At 45.4% G+C, this 27,932-nt stretch overlaps 1 protein-coding gene across 1 annotated transcript in view; it reads right to left on the bottom strand.

Moving 5' to 3' along the window:
• LYST (lysosomal trafficking regulator) overlaps positions 1-27,932 on the bottom strand; it is a 3,942,656-nt gene that overhangs the window by 2,208,480 nt on the left and 1,706,244 nt on the right. Inside the window, exon 26 of the mRNA XM_069606985.1 lies at positions 17,835-18,065. Coding sequence (XP_069463086.1) covers positions 17,835-18,065 — 231 coding nt within the window. The remainder of the gene's footprint in view (positions 1-17,834; positions 18,066-27,932) is intronic.

Below are 27,932 nucleotides of genomic sequence, written 5' to 3'. Positions count from 1 at the left end.
AACTTTAGCAAATAGTTAAAGTTCCTCACCTTAGCAATGCAAATGTACCACACAATTGCTCTCCTTAAAGACAGGATATTGCACCTTGAAAACAAAAAGTTAGCCTCAGCTTCTGAGTCGATTGCACGTTTTCAATTTGTGGTGTGGTATATATGACATATATTACTTACCCTAACTGTATTTCTGATGCTTTTATCTGCTTAGAGTCACATGCTTTGCATAGGCCGAAATCTGGTGGTAGCTGCAGAGTATTGCACATGGAGTTTTTCGAAGTTCGAAAAGGGACGTCAACTGGGCGTGTTTGTAATTCTATCCCTAGAGTGACATTGACTGTACCCATGATCCCTCACTCGTCGAGGTTCCTCAGATTATTTGTTTTTGACATGGAGTGTAGGTTGTAAGCACGGAGCATAGGTAGAGGTCATGGGCTGTAAAAAGAAATCTATGTTTCCCCAAGAATTTTCACTCGAAGAGGGGCGCATGTGAATCTAAACATATACAAGCATCAGAAATATGATTACGATAAGTAATGTATGTCTTCTGAGGCTTGTGGATCTGCTTAGAATCATATGTTTTGCATAGACTAGAGAGCAGTAGTTGGAGAAGGAGGTGGGTTGCTTGAAGGTAGCGCTGCAAACAGATATTTTAACACTGCTTGTCCCACCCGTGTATTACCCTTGGAATGTTGGGTGAAAGTGTAAACTGAACTCCAAGTGGCAGCTTTGCAAATTGCATCCAAAGGCACATTTGCCATGAAAGCTAGAGTTGCCTCTGTGCCTCGAGCGGAGTGTGCCCTAGGCTTAAATGGCAACGTTTTAGCAAGAGAATAGCAAAGTTGTATGCAGTTGACAATCTATCCTCTTCCTTTTGCTATGGATACAAAACAATGTCTGTTTTTATGATGGGTTTAGTCTTTTGTAGGCAGTACATGACAGTCCTTCATACATTTAGTGTATGAAGGCTTTTTTCTGCTGTGTTTGTCGGATGTTGGAAAAATGCAGGCAGCAATATGGACTGGTTTACATGAAATTTAGAATTACGTTTTCGTGAAAACCATGGGCCTTGTACTGATAGAGCTTGCAGTTCACTAACCCTTCTGATAGATGTGATAGCTACAAGAAAAGCTGCCTTATTTGTGAGATGTTTAAGGCTGGTCCTTTGCATAGGCTCGAAGGGGGTCCGCATGAGGCTTGCAAGTACAATATTTAGGTCCCAGCCACAAGTAGGATTGGAAATTTGAGGTTATAATTATTTAACCCCTTCCATGAAAGCTTTAACTACTGGCACTTTCCCCAATTAAACTTTGCTCTGTGAAGTGGTGTATGATGAGAGAGCAGCTAGATGAGCTTTCAGTGAGTTAAAGACTAAGTCTGAGTCTAATAGATATTTGGATAGTGAATTATATTTGACGGTGCGCATTCAATTGGATTGATCGAATGTGTCTTGCACTATAACACAAAATGCTTCCATTTGTTAAAATAGCAATGTCATGCGTTTGGTTTATGTGCCTCTTTAAGGATTTCCATGCATCTTTGGTCAAGGTTTAAGTGACTAAATTCTACAACCTCAGGAGCAAGGATGGTAAGTTCAATGTATGTGGGCACAGGTGGAGTGTCGTCCCTTGCGCCTGTGTCAACATGGTCGCTGGACACAGTAGTTTGTTGGGAGGACACAGGGACATCATCTGTAGGTGTGAGAGCCATGTTTGTCGTGCCCACATTGGAGCTATCAGGATAAGTGTTACTTGTTTCCCGGTGTGGTGTTGGGGGAAAAGTGTACGCAAATCTCTCTGACTAATTCATTAGTAGGGTGTTCTCTTTGGAACCTTTTCTGGGGAAACCTGGATGCGTAATCTAGGCATTGTGCATTGTCTTGAGTAGCGAAGAGGTCTATTTCTGGGAACCCTCCGTTTGAGAAGACGTTGAGTAGCACTTCTGTGTTTAGTTGCCACTCGTGTTCTGAGGGTAGTACCACACTTCTGCTTAGTACGTCTGCCAGAGAATTGAGTACCCCTGGAACATGTTGTGCTAGGAGAAACAAGCTGTGTGTATAGTGCCAACAGCCAAATGTTTTGGGCAAGTTTGGACAGCCCTGGAGAATGTGCCCCCCCTTGTTTATGTAAAACATGGCTGTGGTACTGTCAGGATGAGGACTGTCTTGTGTACTGAGTCCTGAATGCCTGAAATGCCTTGAGGACTGCTAGTCATTCTACAAGCTTGATGGACTTCTTGGTTAACGTCTGTGTCCACATTGCGTGTGCTGTATAATGGAGGAAGTTAGCTCCCCACCCTGTGAGTGATGTGTCTGTTGTAAGAGTGGCTTCAAATGCTGGTGTGTTGAAAGTCTCTCCCCTTTGACAGGTTGTCCTTGGACCACCATGGCAGCGATTAAACAAAAGGTTGCAAAACCACCATTAGGTCGTCCCACATCCTGCTTGCTTGCGACCATTGTTTCACTAATCACTATTGCTTTAGACGCATGCGCAGTCGGGCGTGTGGCAATAGGTAAATGCAGGAAGCCATCATTCCCAGAAGGCACTTTTGCCATTCGTACTGTTACTTGACAACCAGCTACATCCGGAGGTGTTTGAACAGCATGTTTCGGATGCTCTCATTGGAGGGGGATGACTAGTTAGTTTGTTTTGATTAGTGCCCCCAGGAATAGTTGTATTTGGATGTGCACTAGATTTGACTTTTTCTCGTTTATGGAGAAGCCTAATTGGAACAGGTTGACTATTGGGGGTTTTGTATGCACCTCTGAGGTGTGTCTCTTGCCAGTCTAAGTAAGGGTACACTTGTGAAACACTTGTGTATAGGTGCGTTACAAATGCCATATCATATCACTGGAATGGAATGCCTTCCTAAGTGGGCAGCCACTACTGCTAGGACCTTTGTAAACTCCCTGGGAGCTGAGGCTATGCCGAATTGTAGCACCTTGAATTGGTAGTACTTGTCCCTCACTTTGAATCTTGCGTCTTTATTTTAGCACTAGAACATTGAAATAGGAAAGTATGCATCTTTCAAGTCCAATGTTGCTATGTAATCCCCTTGTTTAAGCAGGGGGGATTGACTCCTGTAACGTAGTCATCCTGAACTTTTAAGGCTTGACATACAGGTTTGCAGGGCACAGGCCCAGCACTGTGCACATTTTTAGATCTTTCTTTGAAACAAGGAAGTACAATGAACAAATAACTATCTTCCTTTAGAGATGGCACCAGCTCTATTGCTCCTTTTTATAGTAGTGCCTGGATTTCTTGTTGTAGGATTTGAAAATGTTCTGTAGACCTCTTTCTCACACGAGGCGGGTGGTGTCATGGTGTTTCGAGGAACTCTATGGCTTATCCTTCTGCCAATGTTACGAGCATCCATCGATCCGTCGTTATTCCCTCTCATTGCTAGGTGAAATGTTTCATGAGACCCCCAAATGGGGATTCATGGGAGGGAAGTGAACCGGACTGTCTATGTTGGCAGGAGCTCCTGCACCGCTAGAGCCTGCAGCCCTGCATCGCCCATTCCCTCGGCGAAGCCCCCTCGGCTGATGGCAGGTAGATTGAGACTGTAAAAAGAGGAGCCATATACTCCAGATCCTTGGCGATTGGGCCTGTTGAAGCCTTGGGTATGAAATGTATGGCATGTATTAAAGACTCCTCTTTGAACATGTGGCTCATTAGTAATCTGTCCCAGCATCTTTATGATCTCTTGCTCCTTTTTTGTTGTTTTGCGTTGTTCATCGACAGACTTAACTGACAGGACGGCCTTCTCAATAAGCATATTGATTAGTGACACCTGAGTCTCAGGCTTAAAACCTGAACCACAAGTGGCTCTTGAAAAGTGTACCTTCAGCTAGCACTTGACCTGGAGGATATTTTGTGCTACTTGCTTTCCCACTGTAGATATGTTCAGCAGATGTGACCTTGCAGGTTCTGGCGCAGAGTCTAGGGTTTTGAATACTTCATCCCATTGGGTGTTAATGTAGCTTATGAGCAGAGTTGTGTTGTTTGCAATCCTGGTCATGTAGGCACCTGAGGTGGTAATGCATTTGCCTAAAGTGCATAGGCATTTACACTCCTTGTTAGGGAGTGCTTCCGAGAGAGTGGAACACCAGCTCTCTTTCGGGTAGTGGTGACTACAAGAGTCAGGTTTCACATGTGCCCTGATTTATAGGGGGTCAGATGGCGATGGTTTGACGATTTTCTCAACTCTCTGGTTCACTGCTCATGAGTGAAGGTGTGTAAAGAGATGGAGTAATCCTCTTTTTAATGGGCAGTAGCAAGGGAATAGCTTGGCAAAAGGGCTTCTTTTCATTAAGAATATCCTCAACAAAGTCAGAACTATCAGGGAATGTCTCCAACGTGTGGATGTTTGCACTTTGAGAAGCTTTTTTAAGCACATTGTTGTACAGAAATTGGTCATCAATTGGTAATGTATGACCACTATCTGCTGCTCTAACGTCTGGGGCGTCCATGATAGTGATACGTCTTGACTGGGGTCGTCCGGATCCACATACCTGATGTCTTGATCTGCCTGGTCAGGCTGAATGTCCCTGTGCTGAGAGCCCTGGGAAGCACCCACGGATGTAAGGGGGTGCGTTGGAGTAGGTGACGGTATACGCTGTGGTCGACTTGTCTTAAGAGGATGAGACACCTCAATGTCTAAAGTCTTTTGTCGAATAGGGTACTTACTTTTAAAGTTGTCAAAGGAGGAAACTTTGTCCATAGTCTCTTCAAATCGCTCTTTTGTCCAGGTGCCTGTTTTTGGTGCGTCAGCTAAAGGAAACAACTGTTTAAGGGTCTCTCCTACGTCCTGGGTCTTCCCTTGGTCTTTTCTTTTGAAGAGATAAAGAAAGAGGAGAATGGAACTCTTCATATTCTTCTATGGCAGCTGTAGTGTGTGTCTAATGGCTATGGGCCTTTTTATGATGCATTTCTGTCTAGTATTTTTTCAACTGATGTTTCGGCTTCTGATTCATCCGTCTAATGGGATTTACACATGCCTATAGTCGGTAGTTTATCTTTATGGCCTAATAGTAAATGCGGATGTGGAACTGCAGCAGGCTTTTTCAGCTGTGGTTTGGTAGTCCGCGATGTGCCTGCCGTCGGTGTGTGGCCGTCCTTTGTAGGTTCCATTGAGCAGCGGACTTGGGTTATCTGTTTAGATGTAGGCGTGCATACGTGTGCGTTGCTGTCGCCAGAGGCCTTCCCAATAGCAGCATGGTGCAACAGCCTTTCAAGGCTGGTGACTGATGTGTGGGGACCTGATGCTTCCCTCGTGGTGTATTCGGGCTCTGAAACTGAGCCTTTGGTGCCCTGGCCTTCCCGATTCAACTCAGAGACCGGCAGCGGTTTCCGACTCATCTAAATAGGCACCAATTAGCCTATTTTTGATAGCTTGAGCAAACCTTTTTATATTGTCCCACTCCCCTTTAGTAAAAACGAGTTCTGGATGGGAAGTGGTGACTGTATTGTCTTTGTGTTTTAGGAAAAGGAACTTATCCTTTTCCCCTGTATTTGTGTCATTTTAAACCTAGCAATCCAGGGTCAGCGTGACAATCTATGGGTTATTAAAGGATTGTTTAACCCATTAGATGCCACACGAGTATTTAAAAAGGAAGAATATATCCTTTTTACCTTCCCTGGTGCTTTTTTGTCTTTTACTTGTAGTCTCTTTCAGTCCAAATACATCTGGAAGAGAGTGGTACAGGACTTACAAGGCTGAACGTGTTACATACTATAGAAGTTGGTAATTTTACTCTTATGCTGTCACTATTAGACAGGCGTTGTAACACTGCAACCTAGTTGAGAGTGCACAGTAGGCAGGGAGAGTATCTTCTTCGCTCAATCCTTCTGTCTTCTGCCACAGCCTTGTCTCCATTCTAGCTTAAACTGTTGTCCGTACCACAGGTTTTGGTTTTTACCAACTGGACCTCTCCTGGGTCCCATCTGGCTGCTAATAACTTAAAACACAGATGTGTGTTGCCTACTTATTGTGTTAACATTGCTCTGAGCAACCCTTCAGACCGGAGTTAATAGGAGTCAGGTTTGCGCAGTTGGGTAAAAGTGCTTGACCTTGCCTGACTATCCGGGGTACATTCAAAGGTGTTCGATGGTAGGCCTCACTTCGTATCCCTATTGTGTTGTCATGGGTAATCTTCATTATGCTCGTCTCCCCTTCCTCGTCCCAGTACTTGTTGGAAATGGGGAGGGAGCGGTGGGGTGTGATTGAAAATACCCCATTGGGGCTGATGGAGTGGGTTGGTGTGGGACAGGGGGGATATCATGCCTCACGCTTGGGTATTCTCCTCCCAATCCCCTGTGACTCTCCACTCAGGTTATCCTCCCTCGCTTGTCCAGCCCTAGGGTCGGGATCCAAAAGCATTCGCCTTTCCCAGGCCACCTCAATGGAAGATGCTGGGGGAGTAGGTGGGAGAATACCATCATGTTTCTCAAAGTACCCATGTGGACAGTTTGTAGTACTTCTCGGGAAGTACTGAACTTAGGAGGCGAGTGATTGCATCTTGGGCTGGAGATGTGTGCCACTGTTCCCTTGAAGGGTGGAGGATTGTTTGTCTGCAAGGTGTTAGCCAAATATGACTGACCACGAAATATAAATCTGGGCTTGTTAAACATTTATTCAGCATCCGCCTTTTAGGTGCACAGAATACAGCCAATAAGTACATTTGTGGCAAGCAATGCAAAATTAAAACCATGATAGAATTTTTTTTAAATGAGTCACTTAGAAAAGCAAAATACATTTAAAACATTTAAAACTTAGCCCACAAGTAACAGTGTCAAAAAGCACAGTGTTAATTATTCACTGTGAATCTGACAGAGCAATCTAAATGTGCTTTCGTCTGCATTACTACACACGTGTAAACAACATTCCCTCATGTGAATATTAGAGGTAATCCTGTACATTAGGTCATTTCGTTACAATATCATGCAATGTTTTTTAACTATCACTTCTATTGGGAAAAGTTATCAATGTTTTTGTGGCTTTAATATTATTTGTGTTTCATGTTAAAATAACTACTTGTTACATTTCCGACTAATGCGATTATCTTTAAAATGTTATTTTCTCCTTCTGTGTGTGGATGTGTGTGTTGATCTTCCTTGTTTTAAGTTGGTTAACGTTATGACGCGGGTGATGGCAGGGTACATTTGGCTACGCTGTCCACGAACGTCCCGAGAATAGGTGAAGCATATCGTTTTGACCAGTGATGCCAACTTGTGGGGCGGGTGATCTGAATTACTACCTGTTAAGATGGATTTCGAAACTCTGACCTGGTGGCCCGATGTGTAGGAGGCCACCCTCGGTTTACTGAAACAGGGGAACCTTCTGGACAAGCCAGACCAATCTAAGTAGCAGGCAGGCAGTCAAGACTAAGTCTCAGGAGGGGTGAGATTGATCGGAAGCCCACAATGAGCACACACAGCAATAAACCACAAATTACTCTTAGACAAGTGTATATGAAAAATATATATACATTTGTTGGCCGGACCAATAGACACAAGTAAACTTTAGTAATAAAAAAACAGTTACCATACAAGTCCTATACTAAGTAATATATGTACAATTCATTTCCTAATGCAACAAAGGAGAGAACACAGCCACAACCTGTAAAGAGAAAGATGGGTTAATACACTATGAGCAATAGACAATCCTTCGGCTTAATTCCCGAACTTCCGAGTCCAGCTTTAAAAAGTGGGGAGCCTTGTGCTCAACAGTACAGTTGTGTGTATAAGCGCTCAATTGTGCAAATGGAACAATGGGCAAGCCGTCTTGAGGGGGCTGTAGTGAGTCAAGAAGGGGCTTGTGGTGATGAAGAATTGGTTCCCACCATACCAATAGGGTCTGCCCTTGTTAACAGAGCAGTTTACAAAAGGTGAGAATAGCTAGGGAGCACAGGCTAATTCAGCCAAAATATCTTTCAGGGATATTCGTGCGTAAAAGAGATCGGTTGTGCCAGGTGGCCACCGGTAAGTGATGCAAGTACTCACCGACCTTAAGCACCGTCCGGACCAAAGTTTGTCAGTTTAGTGGAGGTCTCTACTAAGTTTGAGTCCTGCAGTTTTGCGGCTGTCCGACTCTCAGCGGCTGCAGGGGGGGAACGATCGTCCGTGATGGGACAGTTGCCTTTTCTGAGCATCCGAAGGAGGTATACAGAAAATTCTGGTGCAGCAGGCTTCAGGGCACAGGACAACAGGTCAGCAAGACACCTACAGCAACCGTCACCAACAGGTAGTGATGCAAGAATCATGGATGTGTGCACTGTTACGCACTCTCCTAATTCGGGACCCAGAGGAGCTAGGCCTGTGAAATTCGGTGGCAGAGGGCACAGGACCACGAGCAAGTGATATCCCCAGTCTCGGGTTTCAACTCAAGAAGGCAGTCGTTCTGCAGGGTACCCTGCGGTAGAGCTGGACAGTTTATTGGATGGCCCAGGAACACTTCCGAAGGTGCTTGTTCAGTGAGTAAGCAGGGGGCGCCGAGAATACTTGTTCCCACTACTCCAAAGGGTTGAAGCACCTTGGCAGGCCTTCTTGATTAAGGAAGAAAACAGGGGTCCGACGGGCCAGCAAAGGGCGAAGGGTGCCAAACCTTCCAAAGTGCCTCTGGCGGGTTCACAAATCTGTTTCTTCTGTGCAGGATAATTGGCTCCTTCTGTAGTTCGGGAGAACTTGGGTGATCCACCTGGAATGCATGCAGAGCCCTTTCTCTTAGCCATGATTAGCTTTGCGCCAAAATCGAGGACTTCCAATCGAAGATCTGCTCTCTTGCAGGCACCCCAGTTGTTGGTCTCAGTCATTCAGGCACTCCAGACATCCTGGCTACAGCAGTGTGGATTGGGAGTAGACCGTCCCAACCCACTTCCTAAGCACACACACGTGCCAGGCAGAAGCCTGCGAAAGAGATTGCTTTTTGCAGGAGGCTGCCTGCCCAAATAAGGAAAACCCAGGTTACTCGACCTGGGTGAAGGCAAGGGACTAAATGGCCATGGGACAGAAGAATAGACTTTGTTGCCATGTCCGAAAATGGCCAGGCCACAGTCTGGAACCAAACTCGGTAAACACGATGTGATTCAGTAAAAGGAAGCAAAACACTATAAAAAGTCAGTGCTGCCACCAGTTCGTCCCAGGCACACTCGTACAATCACCAAAACATCCTTCGAGGGTGTCTAGGGCCATAAAACAAAAAGTTCCCCAGAGCACGGTACTGGAAGGTACATTGTGCACTGTTCAAAAGTTAGAAAGAAAGGGCGACATAGTTAAAGTCCCAGTACTGACAGTCTGAAGGATGTGTCGGTTTCCCCATAACAAGTGAGCAAAAGCCATGGGGAGCACAGCTGAGGGCTAGGCTCCACTGGTAAAAGTCAGGATAGGAAAGCCAAATAAAAGCAAAAAGTTTGGGCGTCCACAAATGGAGTGAAATGTATACATAAATGACATTTTTCCTCACACTGCCGCAAGGGTACTTGAACTTGGGGCGATGGATCAACGGCTACGTTTGGCACAAGATGGCGGTACACGACATGTTTTTTGGAAATCGATCAATGTATTCTCAAAAATACATGCCCGATCAATTGGGACAATAACATTTCTGAGCGAACTTCCACTTTAAATGGCCTCCTGCCCCTCACCCCACACACACAAATGTGTATGTGTATATATATATATATATATATATATATATATATATATAGAGAGAGAGAGAGAGAGGGAGATATAGATAGATATATAGATATATAGATATAGATTTATTTATGAGGCTTGTGGATCTGCTTAGAATCACATGCTTTGCATAGGCTGTCATCTAGTGGTAGGTGTGGAGTATTGCACATGAAGTTTTCGAAGTTTGAAAAGGGACGTTGACTGGGCGTATTTGTGTTTCTAAACCTTCCAGCCATCACCTCTGTTTTTGCTCCAATTAACTCTCACCTACAGTATATAAAGGGATACTCTGCCAGGGCCATTGAGCGAGCTGGGGTTGCTGGATGGCCAAGGAGCAGAAGGCTGGCAGGAGAGTAGCCCGGACTAACCGGTGGAGTGCAGGACGCCGAGACGCTGGCATGGTGTGTGTGTGAAGGGCTGCAGCGTGGCGAGGGAGTCGTGCCTCTAGGGACTGGGAGCAGGGCAGAAAGCAGTTTGTCAGCCTTGTTTAGGCAAGTGCTCACTCCCGTAGGTGGTGTGCAGGTCCCAGGGATGTCTGAGGGGCAGGTGGTGAGACCCCGACCTTGATCCAAACCCATTTGAACTTGTTTGTTCTGCTCGCTGGCGCCGTGCTACTGTGGATGAGTTTCATGAAGCAGAGAGAAACTCAGTAGCATGTGGCTGGCCGGAGCGGGAGCATGAGTGCTGTGAAAGGAAAAGGCTGGTGAGGAAAATGGGAAGAAAGCAAAGCAAAGTGGAAAATAAGGTAAAGGCAACCGAAGCAAGCTAAAGCTGGAAAGCGGCAAGAGAAAGAAACCGGAATGTGAAGAAAAGGTGTGCTAGCGGCGCGGATAGAAAGAAAGACAGAATCAGTGCGCTGGTGGCACAAAAGCCACTAAAAGGGGGTGCGAGTGACCCAGAAAGCAGCAGAGGGGCACAAGCAACCCGAAACCGAGAGAGAGAGTACAGAAAACATTGAGAAAGAAAATTAAAATGAAAATGAGAGGTTGAAAGCAACCCAAAGCTGAGAAAAGGGTGTAAGAAAGCACAGTGAAAAGTGTGCACAAGAGCGTGAAAAGTAAAGAGAAGGGTGCAAGAGGCACTGAAAGGTGGCAGAAAGGTGTAAGGGTGCACAACAGGTAAAGGTGTGCATGGCACACAAGAAAGGAGAGAAGGACAGAGTAAAAGATGAACAGAAAAGGAGAAGGTGGCGCAGTTCAAGGAGAGGGGTTTGAGGTCAGAGTGGTTGCGCCTGGAAGGAGCAAAGAACCCTGCGTTCTCAAAAGTCTCTGATACTACCCCAATGAAAGAATTGTACAGTGAAAGGTACATCCTGACAAAAGGAACCAATGTTTGTTTGAAACCAGAGGCTTGGGGAAGGGAACCTTGAGAGACTCAAAGACACTGCTGAACTTTGTGAGGAGAGGCCTAGGCTTGGCAAACGGAACCCTGAGAGTCCTAACTGGAACTGTATCTTTTTGTTTGGAACTGAAAGGATTGAAGCTTGGGAAAGGGAACCCCAAGAGACCCGGAGACCTTGTGAACTTCATTTGTTTGCTGCAAGAGCCCTATGTGGAAGGTTCCAAGGGTGCCCCTTTGGAGTTGAGCTACTTTAAACTGGCAGAATCACATCTATTGGTAAGACTACTAGAAACCAGCTGTGGTTTACATTTTCTTTTGAATCACCATTTTTCCTTTAAGAAGATCGCCAATCACATTTGGTTTAAGAGTGAGAGCAAGCATAGGTTTGGACACGGACGAACTTTGGATTTGGACTTACGGACATCGACTGCCCTTAGAAACATCAGTTGAAGGAACAAGCTCCTTAGAGTTGGAGCCAGATAGGCATTACACCTACCCCACAGTTTTTTTTTTTATTAATACATTTTTATTATTTTTTAAACCAAACAAACAATACAAACCAAACTAGCAGCGTTATTTGCAACAAAACACATGAACATCAATAAACGAACACCACTGCACCCCCAATCCCTCCCCCCTTGTTTATCTTCCTCATTCCGTATCTGCTGCGTGTGGCAGGGTATCGCTTTCTTCTGAGACTGCAGAGTCCGTTCCATACCACCGTTTCAGCCTCCGCCCATTTTTGCAAATCCCGCCACCATACCTTGACCAGTGGCTTATGGCACTGCTTCCAGCCCATGGCAATCCTTCGTTTTGCAAGCACATATGCCAAGTCCTTCAGTTTCCCAACATGTTTAGTATTCCGTGGTCTGGGAAACCCTCCCAACAGGCAGGCCCAAGCCGTATCTATATTGAGCGTGACCCCCTTTGTCCGCTAATTTTTGTGCCACTTCCCCCCAAAAACTCTCAATCACTGGGCAAGACCAGAACATGTGTGTCATATCAGCATCTTCCTTTTCGCATTTTGGGCACGCTTGTCGTCCCGCATTTACAAACTTAGATATTCTCATCGGGGTCATGTAGGCTCTGTGCGTTATGTACAACTGTATTTGTTGTAATCTGGCATTTCTGGACACCTTCTTGTGGTATTCCATAGCACGCTCCCACATCCCATCGGTCATCTGTGCTCCCACCTCCGTTTCCCAATCCAGCCTCAAATGCGTCAAATCCTTCCCTACCGGGGTCATCACCATCTCATACAGTCTAGAGATCTCGTGCCCTCCTTCTGACATGTCATATATTGTCCCCATGGTGGCGTCTGGCTCCTCCGCCAATACAGTCTCAGGCCAGGTTTTACGAATAATCTGCACCAGCCTTAGATACGTGACATATTGGCCTCTGTGCAAGCCTGCCTCTTCCCCTAATTCTTCAAAATCCTTAATGACCCCCTCTTGCCAGACATCTCCCAATGTAACCAGCCCAACCGACTCCCAGTAGGTCCTGATTATCATTCTTAGTTGTTTGTCTTCCCCTGCCAAGGCCACCAGCGGCACTTGCGGGGAACACGGGTACGGGTTCTCCATCAGTCGACATACTCTACGCCACATCTTCCACCCAAGCAACATCATACCCGGGCACTCCTTCATTTCAAGTCTAGGCAACCAAATAATTTCCTTTGGGTAAAACAGAGTACAGTCCTGTCCAAACAGCCTAAATTCAGGAGTTACCTCATCAGAGAGCCATTTGGCCACATATTACAACTGGCCAGCTACATAATAGGCATCATAATTTGGCAGCTTAATACCCCCTCTTTCATAGAAGTTCTGCAACTTCCATAGCGCCACTCTATTCCAAGTGCCATGCCATAGGAAGTCTCTGCACATACTGTTCAGCTTGGCAAAAAACTTTTTAGGTATCATGTACGGAATATTGCTGAAAAAATGTAAGAGCCTGGGCAGGACCACCATTTTGAGCATCGCCCCCCGTCCCATCATCGCCAGCGGCAACTTCTCCCAAAACTTCATACTTCTACAGATTTTTCCCACAGCCACCTCGGTATTATGCAAATGTTCCTCCTCTACCGTGTGATACACATCTATTCCGAGGTAGCGGAAGGAGCCAACCGCCCATGGTACCGACAACACTGGCAATCGCTCCAAGGGGGTTCCTCTGTAGCTACCCAATGGGAACATGCTCGATTTTTGGGGGTTCACCGCTATGCCGGACAGTTCTGCATACCTTTCCATTACCTCTAGAATATATTGAAGATTTTCCTCCAGATATTTCAGATATAATAGCAAATCGTCAGCATATAAGGATATTAGGTGTTTCTCTCCCCCCACCTCAATGCCTATCATGTCATATTGTTGTCTAAGGTACACTGCTAGGGGCTCCATGGCCAGAATATATAACATCGGGGACCAGGGGCACCCTTGTCTGGTGCCTCTGCTAATTTGCCATCTCTCGGATATCACCGATCCTGTGCGTACCCTAGCCAGCGGTTCACTGTACAGCAATTTCGCCCACCTAACATAGCCCAGCCCCATCCAGTATTCCTTCAGGGCCTCCAGCAACCATGGCCACCTCACTGAATCGAAAGCTTTGACTGCATCTAGGGACACAACCGCCATTTCACCCTAACTCTTGTTCCCCTCTTCAATCACCCGGTGGAGTCGCCTATGGTTGTGGGTTATATTCCTGTTGGGGACATAACCTGTCTGGTCCGGGTGTATCAGTTTACTAATAACTCTATGCAGCCTATTGGCCAGGACCGCCGTCAATATCTTGCCGTCCTGGTTCAACATTGACAAAGGCCTGTAGGAGCCGCAGCTATGCCCTGGCTTGTTGGGCTTATGAAGCGGTATAATTATCGCTTCTCTAAGCGATTCCGGCAACCGGCCCACCTCAAAAGACTCATTGAGCATTTCTAGCACGGGGGGGGGGGTACCTCCTCTCTATATGCTTTATAAAACTCGCTAGGGAGTACGTCCGCACCCGGGGTCTTACAGGTGGGCAACTGCTTCACCACCTCCTCCAATTCCTCTAGAGTAATCGGTGCATCCAGCTCCTCCCTTTCTTCGGCACTAATCTTAGGTAATTCCATGTCTCTTAAAGTTTGTCTTATCTCCTCTCGATTGCCCCCCCCCTTTGTCCTCATATAATGCCCTGTAATAGTCTGAGAATGCCTCATTGACTCCCTCTTGAGTGTCCGTTACCTCCCCATCCTCTCTGGTTATCGTCCTAATCGGGGGCCTAGGGGTTTCGCTCTTATATAACCACGCCAAAAGACGGCCGGTTTTCTCCCCACCTGCATGTTGTCTCTCAACATACTTCTTATAGTTAAGGTTGCAGAGCCTTTCCCAAAGCTCTGCACACCGCTGCTGCAGTTTGAGTACTAGTTCTGCTTCCCCTCCTGCCCTATTGATTTCCCGTTCCAGTTCACCTTCGGCTTCCCCTAACTCCATTAGGACCCCACCCTGTAGGCCCTTTGATTTAGCAATAGCAGCACCCCGCAATACCACCTTAAAGGCTTCCCAGAGCGTGCCCGCTGAATCCACACTGCCAGTGTTTTCCTCGAAATAATGTGTGATCTCATCCCTGATATCCTCTCTAAAGACCAGGTCCCTGAGCGCCTCAGCCCGGAGGCGCAACGTCGGTATCCGCGCTCTGGGGCGGCAGGACTGCCAGCCCAGAACCAGAGGTGAGTGGTCCGACAGGACCCTCGCTTTGTAGTCTGTTTGGGTGGACTCTATCACCACATCTGGCGTGGCAAAAAAAATAATCAAGTCTCGTATGCAGTTGTTGCGGGGCTGAGTAGTGCAAGTACTGTGTTTCATTAGGATGTTTCAGCCTCCAAACATCTGCCAGCCGAAGTCGTCGAGCAGTGTCTGCAATGCCCTGGCCGCTGGGGTGGACCTATCAATCTTATCATCGGATCTGTCTACCTTGGGGTTGAGCACGCAGTTAAAATCCCCTCTCCAAATAACCGCTCCCCCCATACACGCACCCAGGTTGGTACACAGAGTCCTAAAATATGCCGCCGTATTTTGATTGGAGGCATACGTATTTATAATGCACACCTCCCTATTCTCCACCAGTGCCTTCAATATGACTAACCTCCCTTCCGTATCCACCACCTCTTGTGTAAGTTGGAGCGGAACGTTCGGTGTCACCCAGACCAACACTCCCCTAGCATAGGCCGAATACGGAGAGCCTACTACAGTACCTCTCCACTTCTTCCCCACCAGTTCCAACTTTTGCCGGGTCAGATGTGTCTCTTGCAACAGTGCAATATCAATCTTCTGTCTTTTCAAATACATCATGACTTTGTTCCTCTTTAAGTAACTATTGAGTCCCCTGACATTCCACGTTACGATCTTAAGGTCCCCCATAGCTCATGAGTGTCCTCCCCCTTCCGTGTAGCGAATCCCACTTGCCCACGCGATACAGATACAGCCCTCTGACTTTTACTTGTAGCTTCTTGTACGAACTCAAACTCCCCATAACTATATACACCACAAACTCCCCGCTTCCCTCCCCACCATCTACCCATCCCTTCCCCAACATCACACACCCCAACTGCTGCCCAGCTCCATCCTCGGAACTCAGGCACCCCCACATCTAGCCCTGCAAGCACCAACCAATGCCCAGAGCTCAGTAGGGTGAAGTCGCCCTAATGGCCACTTAACTAAAGTTACTAAGTGGGGTAAAGAGATCCGCTCTGCAAGGCTCGCCTAAATACAGTAAAAGTAACAGTGCTCATAATATCTTGTGCAGCAGTCTGACCTTCTCTCCCGAAGGCCGCGCAAACGACTATAATCAAGTCCCATGGATCTATACTGCGCCATCTTGTGGCACCATCCTCGTGCACTACTTATCTCCTCCATCTCCTCTTCCCGTCCAAACGTCAGGCTCCTGGGGACATCCCTGCGCGTCGAGCCATCCCATGGCATCCTCTGGAGTCTCAAAAAACAAAGTTTTTCGTTTATGAAAAACTTTCAATTTTGCCGGATACAGCAACATGTATTTATGGCACGCCTCTCTCAATCTCCGCTTTACCGTCCCAAAGTTCATGCGGCTACGCTGCACAGTCAGGGTATAGTCCGGGTAGGCCGTGATGTTCGCCGCTCCTCGTGTAATCGTTCCTCCCTTGCGGAAGTGTTCCAATATCCGGTCCCGGTAATTTAGGATTTTGGCTATTACTGGCCTAGGCGGGTTTCCTGGCGGCGGCCTCCTTGTTAGAGCTCTATGCGCACGTTCCACCGCAAATCCTTGAGATAAGGCTCCTCCGGGTATCTCCTGCAGCAGCATAGACTCAATGAACTCCGTAGGATTGTGGCCCTCCGATCCCTCCGGCAGGCCCACAATGCGAATGTTGTTTCGTCGGGCGCGTCCTTCAGCCTCCTCCGCTCTGCTCTCCAAGTTACCCACTCTCTGTAACAGGGCATGCAATTCGGCCTTATGGGAGGCACAATCCGCGGTATTCGGGCTCACCTCTTTCTCGAGGGTCTCCGTGCGCTCGGCCAAGGCCCTGACATCCTGCCGGAGTAGATTCACTTCCTCCTGCACCTCACCGACCTTAAGATCCAATGCCGTTTTCAGCTCAGTTACGGGCAGTTCAAGTTTAGCTTCCCAGGCCACCTTTAAGTCCGCAATCGCAGCTAGGACCTCTTGGTTGGTACCCGTCGCCGTCATGCCGCCTGTAGGCGACTTGTCCTTACTCTTGGAATTTTCCAGACCAGGGGACGTCTTAGCGAAGTCGTCCAAGGTGGGCTGCTTCGCCTTTGGCCTCACCGTTCTACTAGACATGACCCAGAGGACCTGTGTTCTGCACAAGTTGCAAATGCGCACACAGTATGCCTCTATCGCTCGATCATCGTGCGGCCTGCTCCTTCCTTTGTTCCGGTCGTTGGTCGGCCATTTTGTGTCGTCTTTCGTCTCCGGCGCTCCTCATCTTTTTCGCACAAAACTCCGCCGCCGTTCCTCCCACGCCGTCCAAAAGTTCACCAAGCGCGGTCAGACCATTCACACACCGACATGTGTGTTTTCAGCAGTCGCAGGCACGTCGTTATGCACTATTCCGCCAGGATCATTTCAGGATCTCGGGAGCTCCTCCAGATCACGTCCTCCTACATGGCCCTCGTAGCCACGCCCCCCACCCCACAAAGTTTGATACTAAAGGTTTTCAAACTGTTACTTTTGAGTCTGTGTCTCTCTTAATAACATGCCTGTCTCACAGTACACAGTAGTTAGTAAACGTATAAAGCATTTGGCTATTTCTAATATGACTTACGTTCTGATAATTTTAAACAGACTCTAGAAGCATGCAAACGATCACCAGCCCTATTGCTCATTTGCTTTATTCACTGTACACATCTTTCAAGCATTTTTAACCTTTTGTAGCCCTTTGCTCTTCCCTCTTCCTTGCTATCATTTTCTATTCTCTCAAAGCAACCGTCTTGATACCCCTGGCAGGGCACAATGTCTCACACTCTAGGTAAGCTCTGGCACTATTAGACAAATATGGTGGTGAACGGAGCAGTATTAGAAAAAAAAAACTCCAAATAATAGTTGAGCGCTCTTGATATATTTGAGATATTCTGACATCAAAACAACATAAGAAATGACAATCCCGCAAATATAACAGCACTCCGTTAACAAATGTATTTCTCTGTATGTGACTTTTCTGGTCTTTACATGAAGCAAGCTACGATTAGCACATTTGTTAACTGTGTAGTATCTGTCACAGATATTTAGAGAGACTGGAAATAAAATTCAATGTGCAAATCGATACAATATTTTTTCTTTTTTAAATCTCAAAACTTACGTGGTCTTCAGTTCATTTAGAGCTGCCAAGGTATTGCACAGTACATACAACAAACCGTTGTCAAGGAGAATATCTGCCACCTTTGAGCAAGAATTCAGAATTCGCAGAAGAAAGTAAAATACATTGTGCAGCAATGTGCTGTCATACAAAGAATTCTCAATCAGTCCCAGAACAGGTGTAACACACCATTTTCTGAAAACGCTGGCATTTTTCAGATCTTCTATATCAACTCTGTTGGAAAATAAACAGATATTTAAGTCCTGTAGTGTACCATAGTTTAATGCGTTGTATAATTTGGTTGAAAGAGGACATGTGAATTAAAAGCTTAACATTGTAATACTGCAGACAATCACAATCTTAAAAAATAGCTTCTATAAATGTTATGGTGCAGCCGCTGTAAATGGAATACATAGTGCTGCAGGGATAATTTCTATGAATATCATTCCTTACTTAACAGTAAAAAAATGGTTCCCAGTTTTCTCCCTATCATTATAACTTGCAAAACGGATGTTCACACAAAGAGAAATACACATGCTAGGAAGGGCCGGTGCAAGCACTAGGCAAACTAGAGTGGTGGCTAGCAGGGGGCGCCAAACAGCACGAGTTTTCACTCTGTTATCACAAAATTACCGAAGGGAGGTAAATTCATCTGAGCTATAGTGGCTGCATGATGCCCTACTGAAAACAGGGGGTGACCTGCTGCAACCAGCAGTGCTTACATGTCCATAAGTCATTATTACCTTGGTAGCGAAAGCAGAGCTATTGCGTATTGAACCCTGTTTTCAGGCTGAATAGCCCATGTGGAAGTATAAACACAGAGGCCTGGTAGAAAAACATATTGATAAAGCAATACGGCAGGACCAGGTCACTCACCTCCGGCAGGTCAGACACATAAAAGATCCCCCCTAGACAATCTGGAGGCAGAGCATGGACCAGCCGAAGGAGACGAATCACAAGGAGGAGCAGGAGGGAGATTGGGTGGGGAAAGGGACCTTGTGCATTTTCAGCAACACCGATTTGAAGGTTCTTTTCCACATCAAACTGGTCTTTTCCACATAAACTCAGATTATGACAGTGAGCTGTGCTTGCAGAACATGTTTTCTTGAACATTTTCATTCGCATTAACCATCTAATAGTTACAATAGTTTAGTTGTGCTGAAAGTGTTGCCTCTGCGCATTGACCCCACATTTGGTTTGTTGCATCAAGTGGAAGTATATGTATTCATGCAATTTCAAAACTTTTGCCGGTATAGATAAGACTATTTTGGCACACACGCTACTTCTAAATTGCAGTTTGTATCTGGGTGGATTTATAGCTGAACACATTATCTAGCATTTCTTTCAAAATAAAAAAGGAAAGCTGCCCAATCAATTTTACAATTTTCTGTGTAAACCTTCAAAGCATTGCCTAACTATACTGGTCATGTATTGCGGCTGCAGGATAGTGTATGTATATCCAGTGCATGCTATAAAACTAAGCTAAGCATTCTGGCTGAGTATATGTGCATGTTGAAGGAAAATCTATAGCTCGCAACCTGTCACTTTTATGGGAGGTGTCTGATGTTAAAATGCAGCCCAAACATTAAACAAAACGATAGTCGATTGAGCATTTTGGAAGGTCATTGAAGAATACTGGTAAATTAATGATGGAAAAATGCATGACCCCCTACTAATTGAAGACGCTTACAGGCAGGGCTGGAGCATCTGACAGGCAAGTGGAGGATAGCATTGAACACAAGGATGTTTGCCTGCAGTGCATTTGCACTTCAAATGGCCATGTATGCTCCAGCCAAACTACCCCGGGGTCTTAGAATCTACTCACCTAGGGCAGCATGATATTAAATAGAGAGCATACTGGTCAGACTTGGGAGTAGAGCTTTTTAATGTTTTATTAATGCCAAAGCCCCCCTTTTACAAAGGGAGCAAGAGTGAATGAGTGTGTGTGTGTGCGCATCAACAACATAGATGTGCTTATGCACTCAACTTCTTCACGTGATTCTTCCATTCCGAAAAAGCAGGAAGATTTTGACAAGACAGAGTGCAGAAAGCAGGAAAGTATGCACAGTGTACCCTTCTACTCAGCCCATTCTCCAGCCAGCACATGGTAACTGATAAGTGCTGCTGATTTTGGGAGTGGGTTATGTGAAAGCAGATCTCCCATATGCATAGGAGCTGGCAGACTGCATAGAGCCAGTGCAAATGCAGGGTCTGTTCTTTACAACTAAAACTTGCAGTCGCTCTATCCATTGTGTACGAGCTATGTCTGTGGGCAGAGTTTGTCCCGGCTCTGACCAGTCTGTACCTGTACCACTTCAGTATAAAATTGGTATTCACTAGTGTACCTGAAATGATTCACATAGGAGATTATATACGACCTACTTTTTGTTGTACACATGTGACTGTAATGTATAGATTCCCCATATAGATGACCCTTCAATATGCTAATTGTATATTAACCATAAAGTAATACATAAACAATTAAGCTTTTGAAACAGAACCTGAGCAATGGGGCTTCTCTTGATAATGTGCTATTTTGTGTTTTCTTCCCCATTCCCGTTTTTTTTCCCCCCGCTTTTCCAACTTCTTCCAACAATCTTTCCAACTTCTTCCAACAATATCCACCCATATCCACCATCAACTACCAACAGATCAATCTAGGCTTCTGATGAAGAGGGATCTTCCTTGAAACGCGTAAAGCCACAGTACATTGAACGTGAGAAATATGTGTTTGCTTGTTGTCACATGTAGTGTGTGATTAAAATTCTCGTGCATTTTATAAAGTTTGTTTCCAGAATGATTGCTTTTGACATTCATATATGTAATAGTACCCCTTGAATGAACATTTATACATATGTGAACTTTTACCTACAACTAATTACCACCCCATAGGTGGATTGTTGACAGTGTGCGAGGGACGGGAGGGTTCCTACCTTTGGATCCTCTTTCTTCTTCCACTTCAGGAGGAAGCCTGCATTGGCCCTGCACATGCTGTACCTGCACCATCATGTATCCATGTATAAGAGAAGCTTGAACAGGATGTTGCAAACAGCTACTCTGCCAATGCTGTCCCTGTGTTTGTAATAGAAACTTGCACTGGTACTCGACTGCAAGACAATACCTGTTTGCATGGAACTTGCACTGCCCTGCCCATGTGGTACCTGCTTGTGAGGGAAGCTTGGCATGGCCCTACCCATGCTGTCCATGTACCCATTTGCCTGGGAAATATGTAATAGTTTAGCTCATACTGTAATTGCAACCTCTTGCGAGGGAAACGTGCTGACCCTGCCCATGCTATACGTGTACCTGCTTGTGAAGGAAGCTTGCTTTGACATTTTTTGTGAAGAAACTTCCACTTGCCCAGTGTGAGGAATCCAATCGTGTTATCACTCCCGACAGTGACCTCTCCCCAAGCACCATTGGGTGAGGCACGGTATCCCCCGTATCTGTTGAAGATAACCCATCCATGGCCAATGCCTTACTGGCGTATTGTTACACCTCCCCTCATCCACCTAGAAAGGGTACGGAAAACCATCCATCAAGATCTGTGTGTGAAACACCAATACTTGTCTTACCCTCCAAATCTTATGAAAATGTCTTGTCAGACTTTACTTACAAGTTATCAAGAACAAACTTTCCTTCAAAACACACAGATTCAAAATCAAGAATGGACTTATTCCCTTAACTGCAAGAGTACTGGGACGAGGAAGAGGAGCCAAGTAATGGGGAGCGAAAAAGACCCAGAGTGCAAGCTGCACTCTAGTTGTTTTGAGTTCAATCCTGTAATCGAGAGATTTTGATCGCAGACATAGCTGACCAGAGCGCGCTGCTGGAGTGAGAACGATGTTGCTCTCGGGAGACACAGACCGTGGAGCTGCAGAGGCTGTCGTGGAGCCATCCGGCTCAGGAAGACAGAAGTGGGAAGACAGAAGTGGGAAGCCGACCACGAGACCAGACACGCTGTTAAAACGCCAGAAGCCAGCACAGGGCTCCTGCCGTTTGCAGGTGCAGAGCAGCTGCGTTGTCCTTGCTGAAGCTGAACGGAAATCAGAGGTATCCAGCCGGAACCGCGGGGAACGTGCCGACCGAGGAACAAAGGCAGCAAAACAGAGAGAGAAGCCGAATGACCGCCTCCGGTTGACCATGGGAAGAGGAAAGCACGCCAACAAGAGCCAGTGAGTTCCGTAAAGGGAAGTAGGCACACCAGGGTGTACTGGCAGACATGCCAAAGAGGCAATTTCATGTAAAACATGTGAATGAAAGACTTACAAGAGAAGGAAATACTGAACCTTTATTAAAAGGGAAAGCAAAAGAGAAGAGACTACGTTTTCCAAGTGTTTGGAATATATATGGATGAAAAGCCCTGCCCGGAAATCATACCTGGCAGGTACTATGTTAGATAAAGTAGACTTAAGAGAATATTACATTTGAAGGTGTGTGCAGAGCACACAAAGAAATACAAGCTCCAAAGTCCCTTTGCAGGAGAAACAAAGTCATAAACAAGGTAACTCCACCCATGTAGAACACCCTTTATAGGCCTAGACAGCAACAGCAACAGTGCTTCATTAGGCAATGTCCCTCAGGAGATGCAAGCCACAAGGTGCTCACCATATAGTCAAGTATACACACATATATATAACAAGTATAGTAACACTTAACGCTAATTAGGAAATCAGTAGCAGCACTAATCATGATGGCAAATTAATGTAGGCTTGACACTAATTGAATGAATAACACAAAGTGGGCCTCGAAACAAGCTCAGCCATCTCAAAGCATAAGGATCATCTTGAATTAACAGAAAATATCAGCCAGTCCTTTATAAAAATGCGTACACATACTAAGCTAGTAACCTCCTCCAACAGTAGAGCTGAATGCTGCACAGTGATTGTTCAAGACAGGGAGGAGAATACATTCTCATGCCCTGAATTTTGGCAGAAAGGTGAGACAGGCATGGCACCATGAGAGAGACAGAATCAAGTGGGTTAGTTCAAAAACCTTTATTGACTATAGTTCTTGGGTTGGTGTAATGCCTGACTGGCCCTAATTCTAAAGAGATAATTCCCTCAACTGATGTTTCTAATGGCTGTCGCTGTCTAAGAGTCTGAAATAAAAGTCTGTCTGTGTCTAAACCTACGCTTGCCCTCACTCTATATAAAAATGTGATGGGAAGTCTTCTAAAAAATAAGAAAAATAGTTCAACAAAAATGTAATCAAGGGTTGGTTTCCGGTGATGATCTCACCAGGTGCTGCTGGTTAGATGTCACACAAATAAATTCAATCCACATAGCGGTTAGTAAGACTTTCACAGGTCCCTTGTAATTATCCCAACTACCTTCAGTATCTTTATGTCCCTCAGGGTTCCCTTCCCCAAGCTTCAGCTTCATCAAGTTTCAAAACAAATAGTGACAGTTAATTTTGTATGCTTCTCGGTGTTCCCTTCCCCAAGCTTCAATCCTCTCACCAGTTAAAAAAAAACGAGCAGGTCTATTAACTTGGCTTGGCCTCGTAGGATTCCCGTCGCCAAGCTCAGGCCCCTTTCAACTTTGAAACACAAAATTCAGTTCTCTATCGGGATGTACTTTTGAGTTCTTAAACGGGCATCTTAGGGTCTCCTTCCCCAAGCTCTGGGCCTCTTTCAGTTTACAAACACAACGTATGATTTACTACAGTTCTGTCTTGTATTCATAAACCATTCCTTCATGGGGTAGAATCAGAGGCTTTAGAAAAAACTCCAGGCTCTGCTTTTCCTATGCGTGATCGCTCTGACCCTCTTTCCTCCTCCTTTACTCTGACATTCTTCTGTTACCCTTTTGTTTCCCTTGGATGCTTTCTGCATTCCCTTTCCTTCTGCTTTCCTTTCTGTGCACACCTGCACTTCCTGCTTTTCCTTCCATGCACACTTGCACCCTCTTTTACGTGTCCATGGCACTTTACTCATTTGCTGTGCTTTCCGTGCACAATAGCACCCTTCTTTTGTTCTGTGCACACTTGCACCTTCCTTTGCGTACCCCAGGCACTCTTTTTTCCCTTTCTCGTGCCCCTCTCTCACTACGGGCCACTCACTGCTTCTTTCCCACTTTCTCTCGCTTTCACCTTCGATCTGGCTTTTCCGTGCCTTTCGTCTGATCTGCTTTCTTACTGCTTTTCTTTTGCTTTCTGTCTTCTTGTTGCACTTTCAGCCTTTTTTGTTTGTTTTCACTTTTAACTTTCACACTTTTCTTTCTTTCCGAATCTTTACTGCTTTACCTGTTCATACCTTTCTCCCGCTGTGCTCTCATTTAAACGCATGCTTCCGAGTTTCTCTTGCATTCCTCTTGAAAGTCACTGGGCAGAGTTGCGTTGAGAGGCAGGTCCTCCGGGCACTGCAGGATTGAGGTCAGGGTCTCACCACCTGTCCATCAGGCACACTTTGGGTCAGCAATTGCCCCATGGGAACAAGCAATTTGCTGGACCAAGTCTGCGGAATACAGGCATCGCTTCTCTGAATCCCTGGAGGCAAGGCTTGCTTGCCACGCGGCAGACCAGGCACACAGGGCCAGCGTCTATGCACGCTGTCTTCCTCCTGCCTGCAGCTCCTGCTTCACTCTGCTTCTGGGCTTCACAGGTCTGGACTGCATACCCAGCTTGTCCAAGTCTCTATGACTGACCACACCTTTTATTGCTGAACACACAGGCCAATGGAGTCAGGTGTGAATGGTTACCTGCCCATGCCTGACTATTAGTGGCACAGTAGTTTTTTTCTAAAGTCGAATTCCCTTACTTTCCCCCCATGTTATTCCAATTGGTAATCTCCATTGATCTTAGTGGCCTCTTCCTCTTCTAGTGTTATGTGAAAATGGGGAGGGCGAGATGCAAGGAGCATTGAAATACCCCATAAAGACTGAGGGAGGGGGAAGGGTGTGAGAGTAAGGGGGATTTACAAGCTGTTTGTAAGTTGGATGGGATTCCTGAGATTTTATCAGGGAATCGACATGGGAGATGGGGGGTCTTCTAGCCTTTTCTTTTTAGAATGGTTTGGATTCCCCTTTTGGAATAATATTACATATCCCTGCTGTTCTGTTGTAGAAGTGTGTGTCCTGATAACATTCCCTGTATTTGAAATGGGCAGGAGATGTATGGATATTAATATCAACAGACTATTTATGTCCTGTTTGCTCTTTCTTCTGACTGTATTGGGGTAATGGTAATGAATGGGTGCTTGTTCCTGTAACCCTAGTCCTAGAGTCTTATTAGAGGAAGATAACCGTGAAGGAGGAAGTTGGGTTCAAAATATCCTCTAGGTTTTGAAGAAAGAGAGGAAAAGTTAACGTCATGGTTTGGGAAAAGGTTAGTTTACCTTTAGATCAGGGTTTCCTTCTCTTCCTTCTTTTTCAGGGAAATTCATGGGGTAAGACGGGATCTGGAGGACAATATCCCATGAAAGTGTCAGGGACTTTTCTCCTCCTCTATGGCCCCATTTGGATACATCGTCTCACCTAGGGTATCCTCCCAAGAACAACCCCAGACTCCCCTACCCCAGGTGACCCTCCCTCGCCCGACCTCCACCATGGTTGGGATCCAAAGACCGATGGCCCTTCCCTGGCCACCTGAATAGAGGCTTCTCTGGGTTTAAATGGGAAAATACCCCTAGGTTTCTCACAAAGGTCATCCAAAGGCAACACAAACATAACTGTCCCTTGAGCTAAGTGACAGACACTGCATACAGATTAGTTAAGAAACATCAGCCTAGCCCCGTTCCCAAGCATGTGTACAAATGAAATATAACAAGTTATGTTCCTAGCCAGTGCATTGAAAACAGTGAAGGTTACAATTTGGTAGTAATTAAATAATGAGCAGTGAAAATCGTGTGTTAAAGCAGTACGATTGAGGAGCCACACTGCCCCCTGTAGGAAAAACCTCACTAGAGGAGACCCAGCCACCAAGTTAGGAACTTTATGAGACATCATTGTAAATAGAATAGAATCGATCAAGCATCGAAGGCCTGTCAAGGAGATGTATGAATAACACCAACGACTCACCATTTTGCCTAGATACACATTCATATTATTTGTATACATACACATATCATTGGAAAAGAGTGTGTTTGCAGACACCTTAGTTCCCCATTTCATAAAGTTTAAGACAGTGTTAATAAGGTCATGCACAAACCATGTGAAAGAAAAGTGAGTAATGTTTCCAACAAAGAGTTGCAATGTTATCAGTTGAACAGTTCATAATGGTGGGAACAGTAAGTTGGTGCCTATGGGAAAGGATAAAGAGTTATCATTATTGTTGCCACACTCGCATAGGGATTGGTCAAAACACAAAGTCACTCACTCCAAGGTAAAAAAGATAACATCCAATCAGCATCATGGGAAGGAAGATGGTCCCATTGCTGATAAAATAAGCTAAAGTCATAGTATGGCCATGAGGGGTAGGATAATCCAATAGGGCCATGTATTATATAGAATCATCTATAGTGTAAATAACGTTGTCCAAAAGGAGGCTGGGGATTTGTGAATGACCTGTAACATTTGTTGTCACCTCAATTCTAATTCTTACTTTAGATGCAGCCATTTTCTGAGGCAATGTTGAATGTCTTTTGATGATTCCCCAGCCCGGGCTGTGTGTGTTAAACATTTTGTTTTTTTTACTTCTCGTGCATTCATTTTTGGCTCATTTGGTTAATCGTTTAGATTTAGGACTTGCCTTACAAGATTATACCAGACAATTACAAGAGTGTAAATAAAGCCCTAGAAGGATAATATAATAGGCAATTACAAGTGTCCTTAAGAAAGACCTGGCAGGAGAGTATACCAGGCAAGTGCAAGAGTGTTTACATGCAGGACTGTTTTCATTTGGAAAGTCCTGGTAGGGAAATTCACCAGGCAAAGACAAATTGAACAGTATACAAGAGGTATATGAGCAAAAAGGATCCTGAGAGGGATATATCAAGACCAGCCAAAGGCTGTGTGAAACTAAGTAAACAATAAGTGAACACCTGGCAGGAGAGTACACCATCTATATGTATCCAAACAAGATAAGGATAAAGAATCAAGTTGTTTTTGTGGAACAGTCGCATTGTGGATTAAGAGAAATCCAAGGAACTGATATCTTTGAACATACCATAGAGGGAAGAGAAATCCAGGGGAAGGGATCCACCTTCTGGAATAAGATACTGATTCCTTCTGGAACTTTTTGGTGGAGTCACACATTTTTCCTTTGAAAATGTATAAACCACTTAAGGCCAAAGACATTTCCCTTTCCACCATAGGGTTTATTTTGTTAGAGTGCGAGTGCCAGAATAAATAGTACTTTGATCACAGGACAGTTTTGGTTTGGACATTCTGACATTAACAGACCCGTAGCTTTGGTTTTACGTAGGGAAACACCAAGTGCAGGGACTGTAGCATGGAGCATTTTATGTTATACTGATGTGGAACTTACAGGGGTTCTGGAAGGAGAATGTGGAGGTGGAGTGCAAGGACTTGGAAGACTGTTGGAGAGACTGGAACAGCTCCCTTCAGAGACTCCTTCCTTATCCCCCTTTATTATATATATTCAGTTACCTAAATACATCAATAAATGTCCTATAACATATTTATATATTTATACCATTTCTTCGTCCTATACATCATACTACATTTGGCGACGAGGCATTTAGAAGACCAGTCACCTGGGGAAGCGAGTGAGGAAACTGAAGCCGCAGGTGAGCTGGAACCCTGCCCCTATACTTATTTGAGAAACTTTGGCAAGTTAATTCGCAGCGCGCAGATTGTTATATATATTTACTAAGTGGACTCACTATTCCAGTAACAACACGTGCCAGCGCCTCGGGCTCTGCATTGAAGGTAAACATTGCTCCGATCGCCGTTCGCGAGCCAGCACTTTAAAGCAAAGGACCTACGACGTTGTGACATACGTCACGCACAAGCGGCCATTTTAGGTAGGATAACGGTCGCAACCAGTGTTTACTATTTATGCATTGAATTGAAACACTTTCATTGGAGTGACGAAAGTGTTAATAAACTGATTGTTGGCACAGTAATTGGGGGAGCGCTCATATTGAACTATTTACATAAAAATATATATATTAAAAAAAAATCTGTGTGAGGATTGGTT

The sequence above is a fragment of the Ambystoma mexicanum genome, chromosome 4p (assembly GCF_040938575.1).
Source record: "Ambystoma mexicanum isolate Mex_15411 chromosome 4p, UKY_AmexF1_1, whole genome shotgun sequence".
Taxonomy (NCBI): Eukaryota; Metazoa; Chordata; class Amphibia; order Caudata; family Ambystomatidae; genus Ambystoma; species Ambystoma mexicanum.
This window is presented reverse-complemented; position numbering and strand designations above follow the sequence as displayed.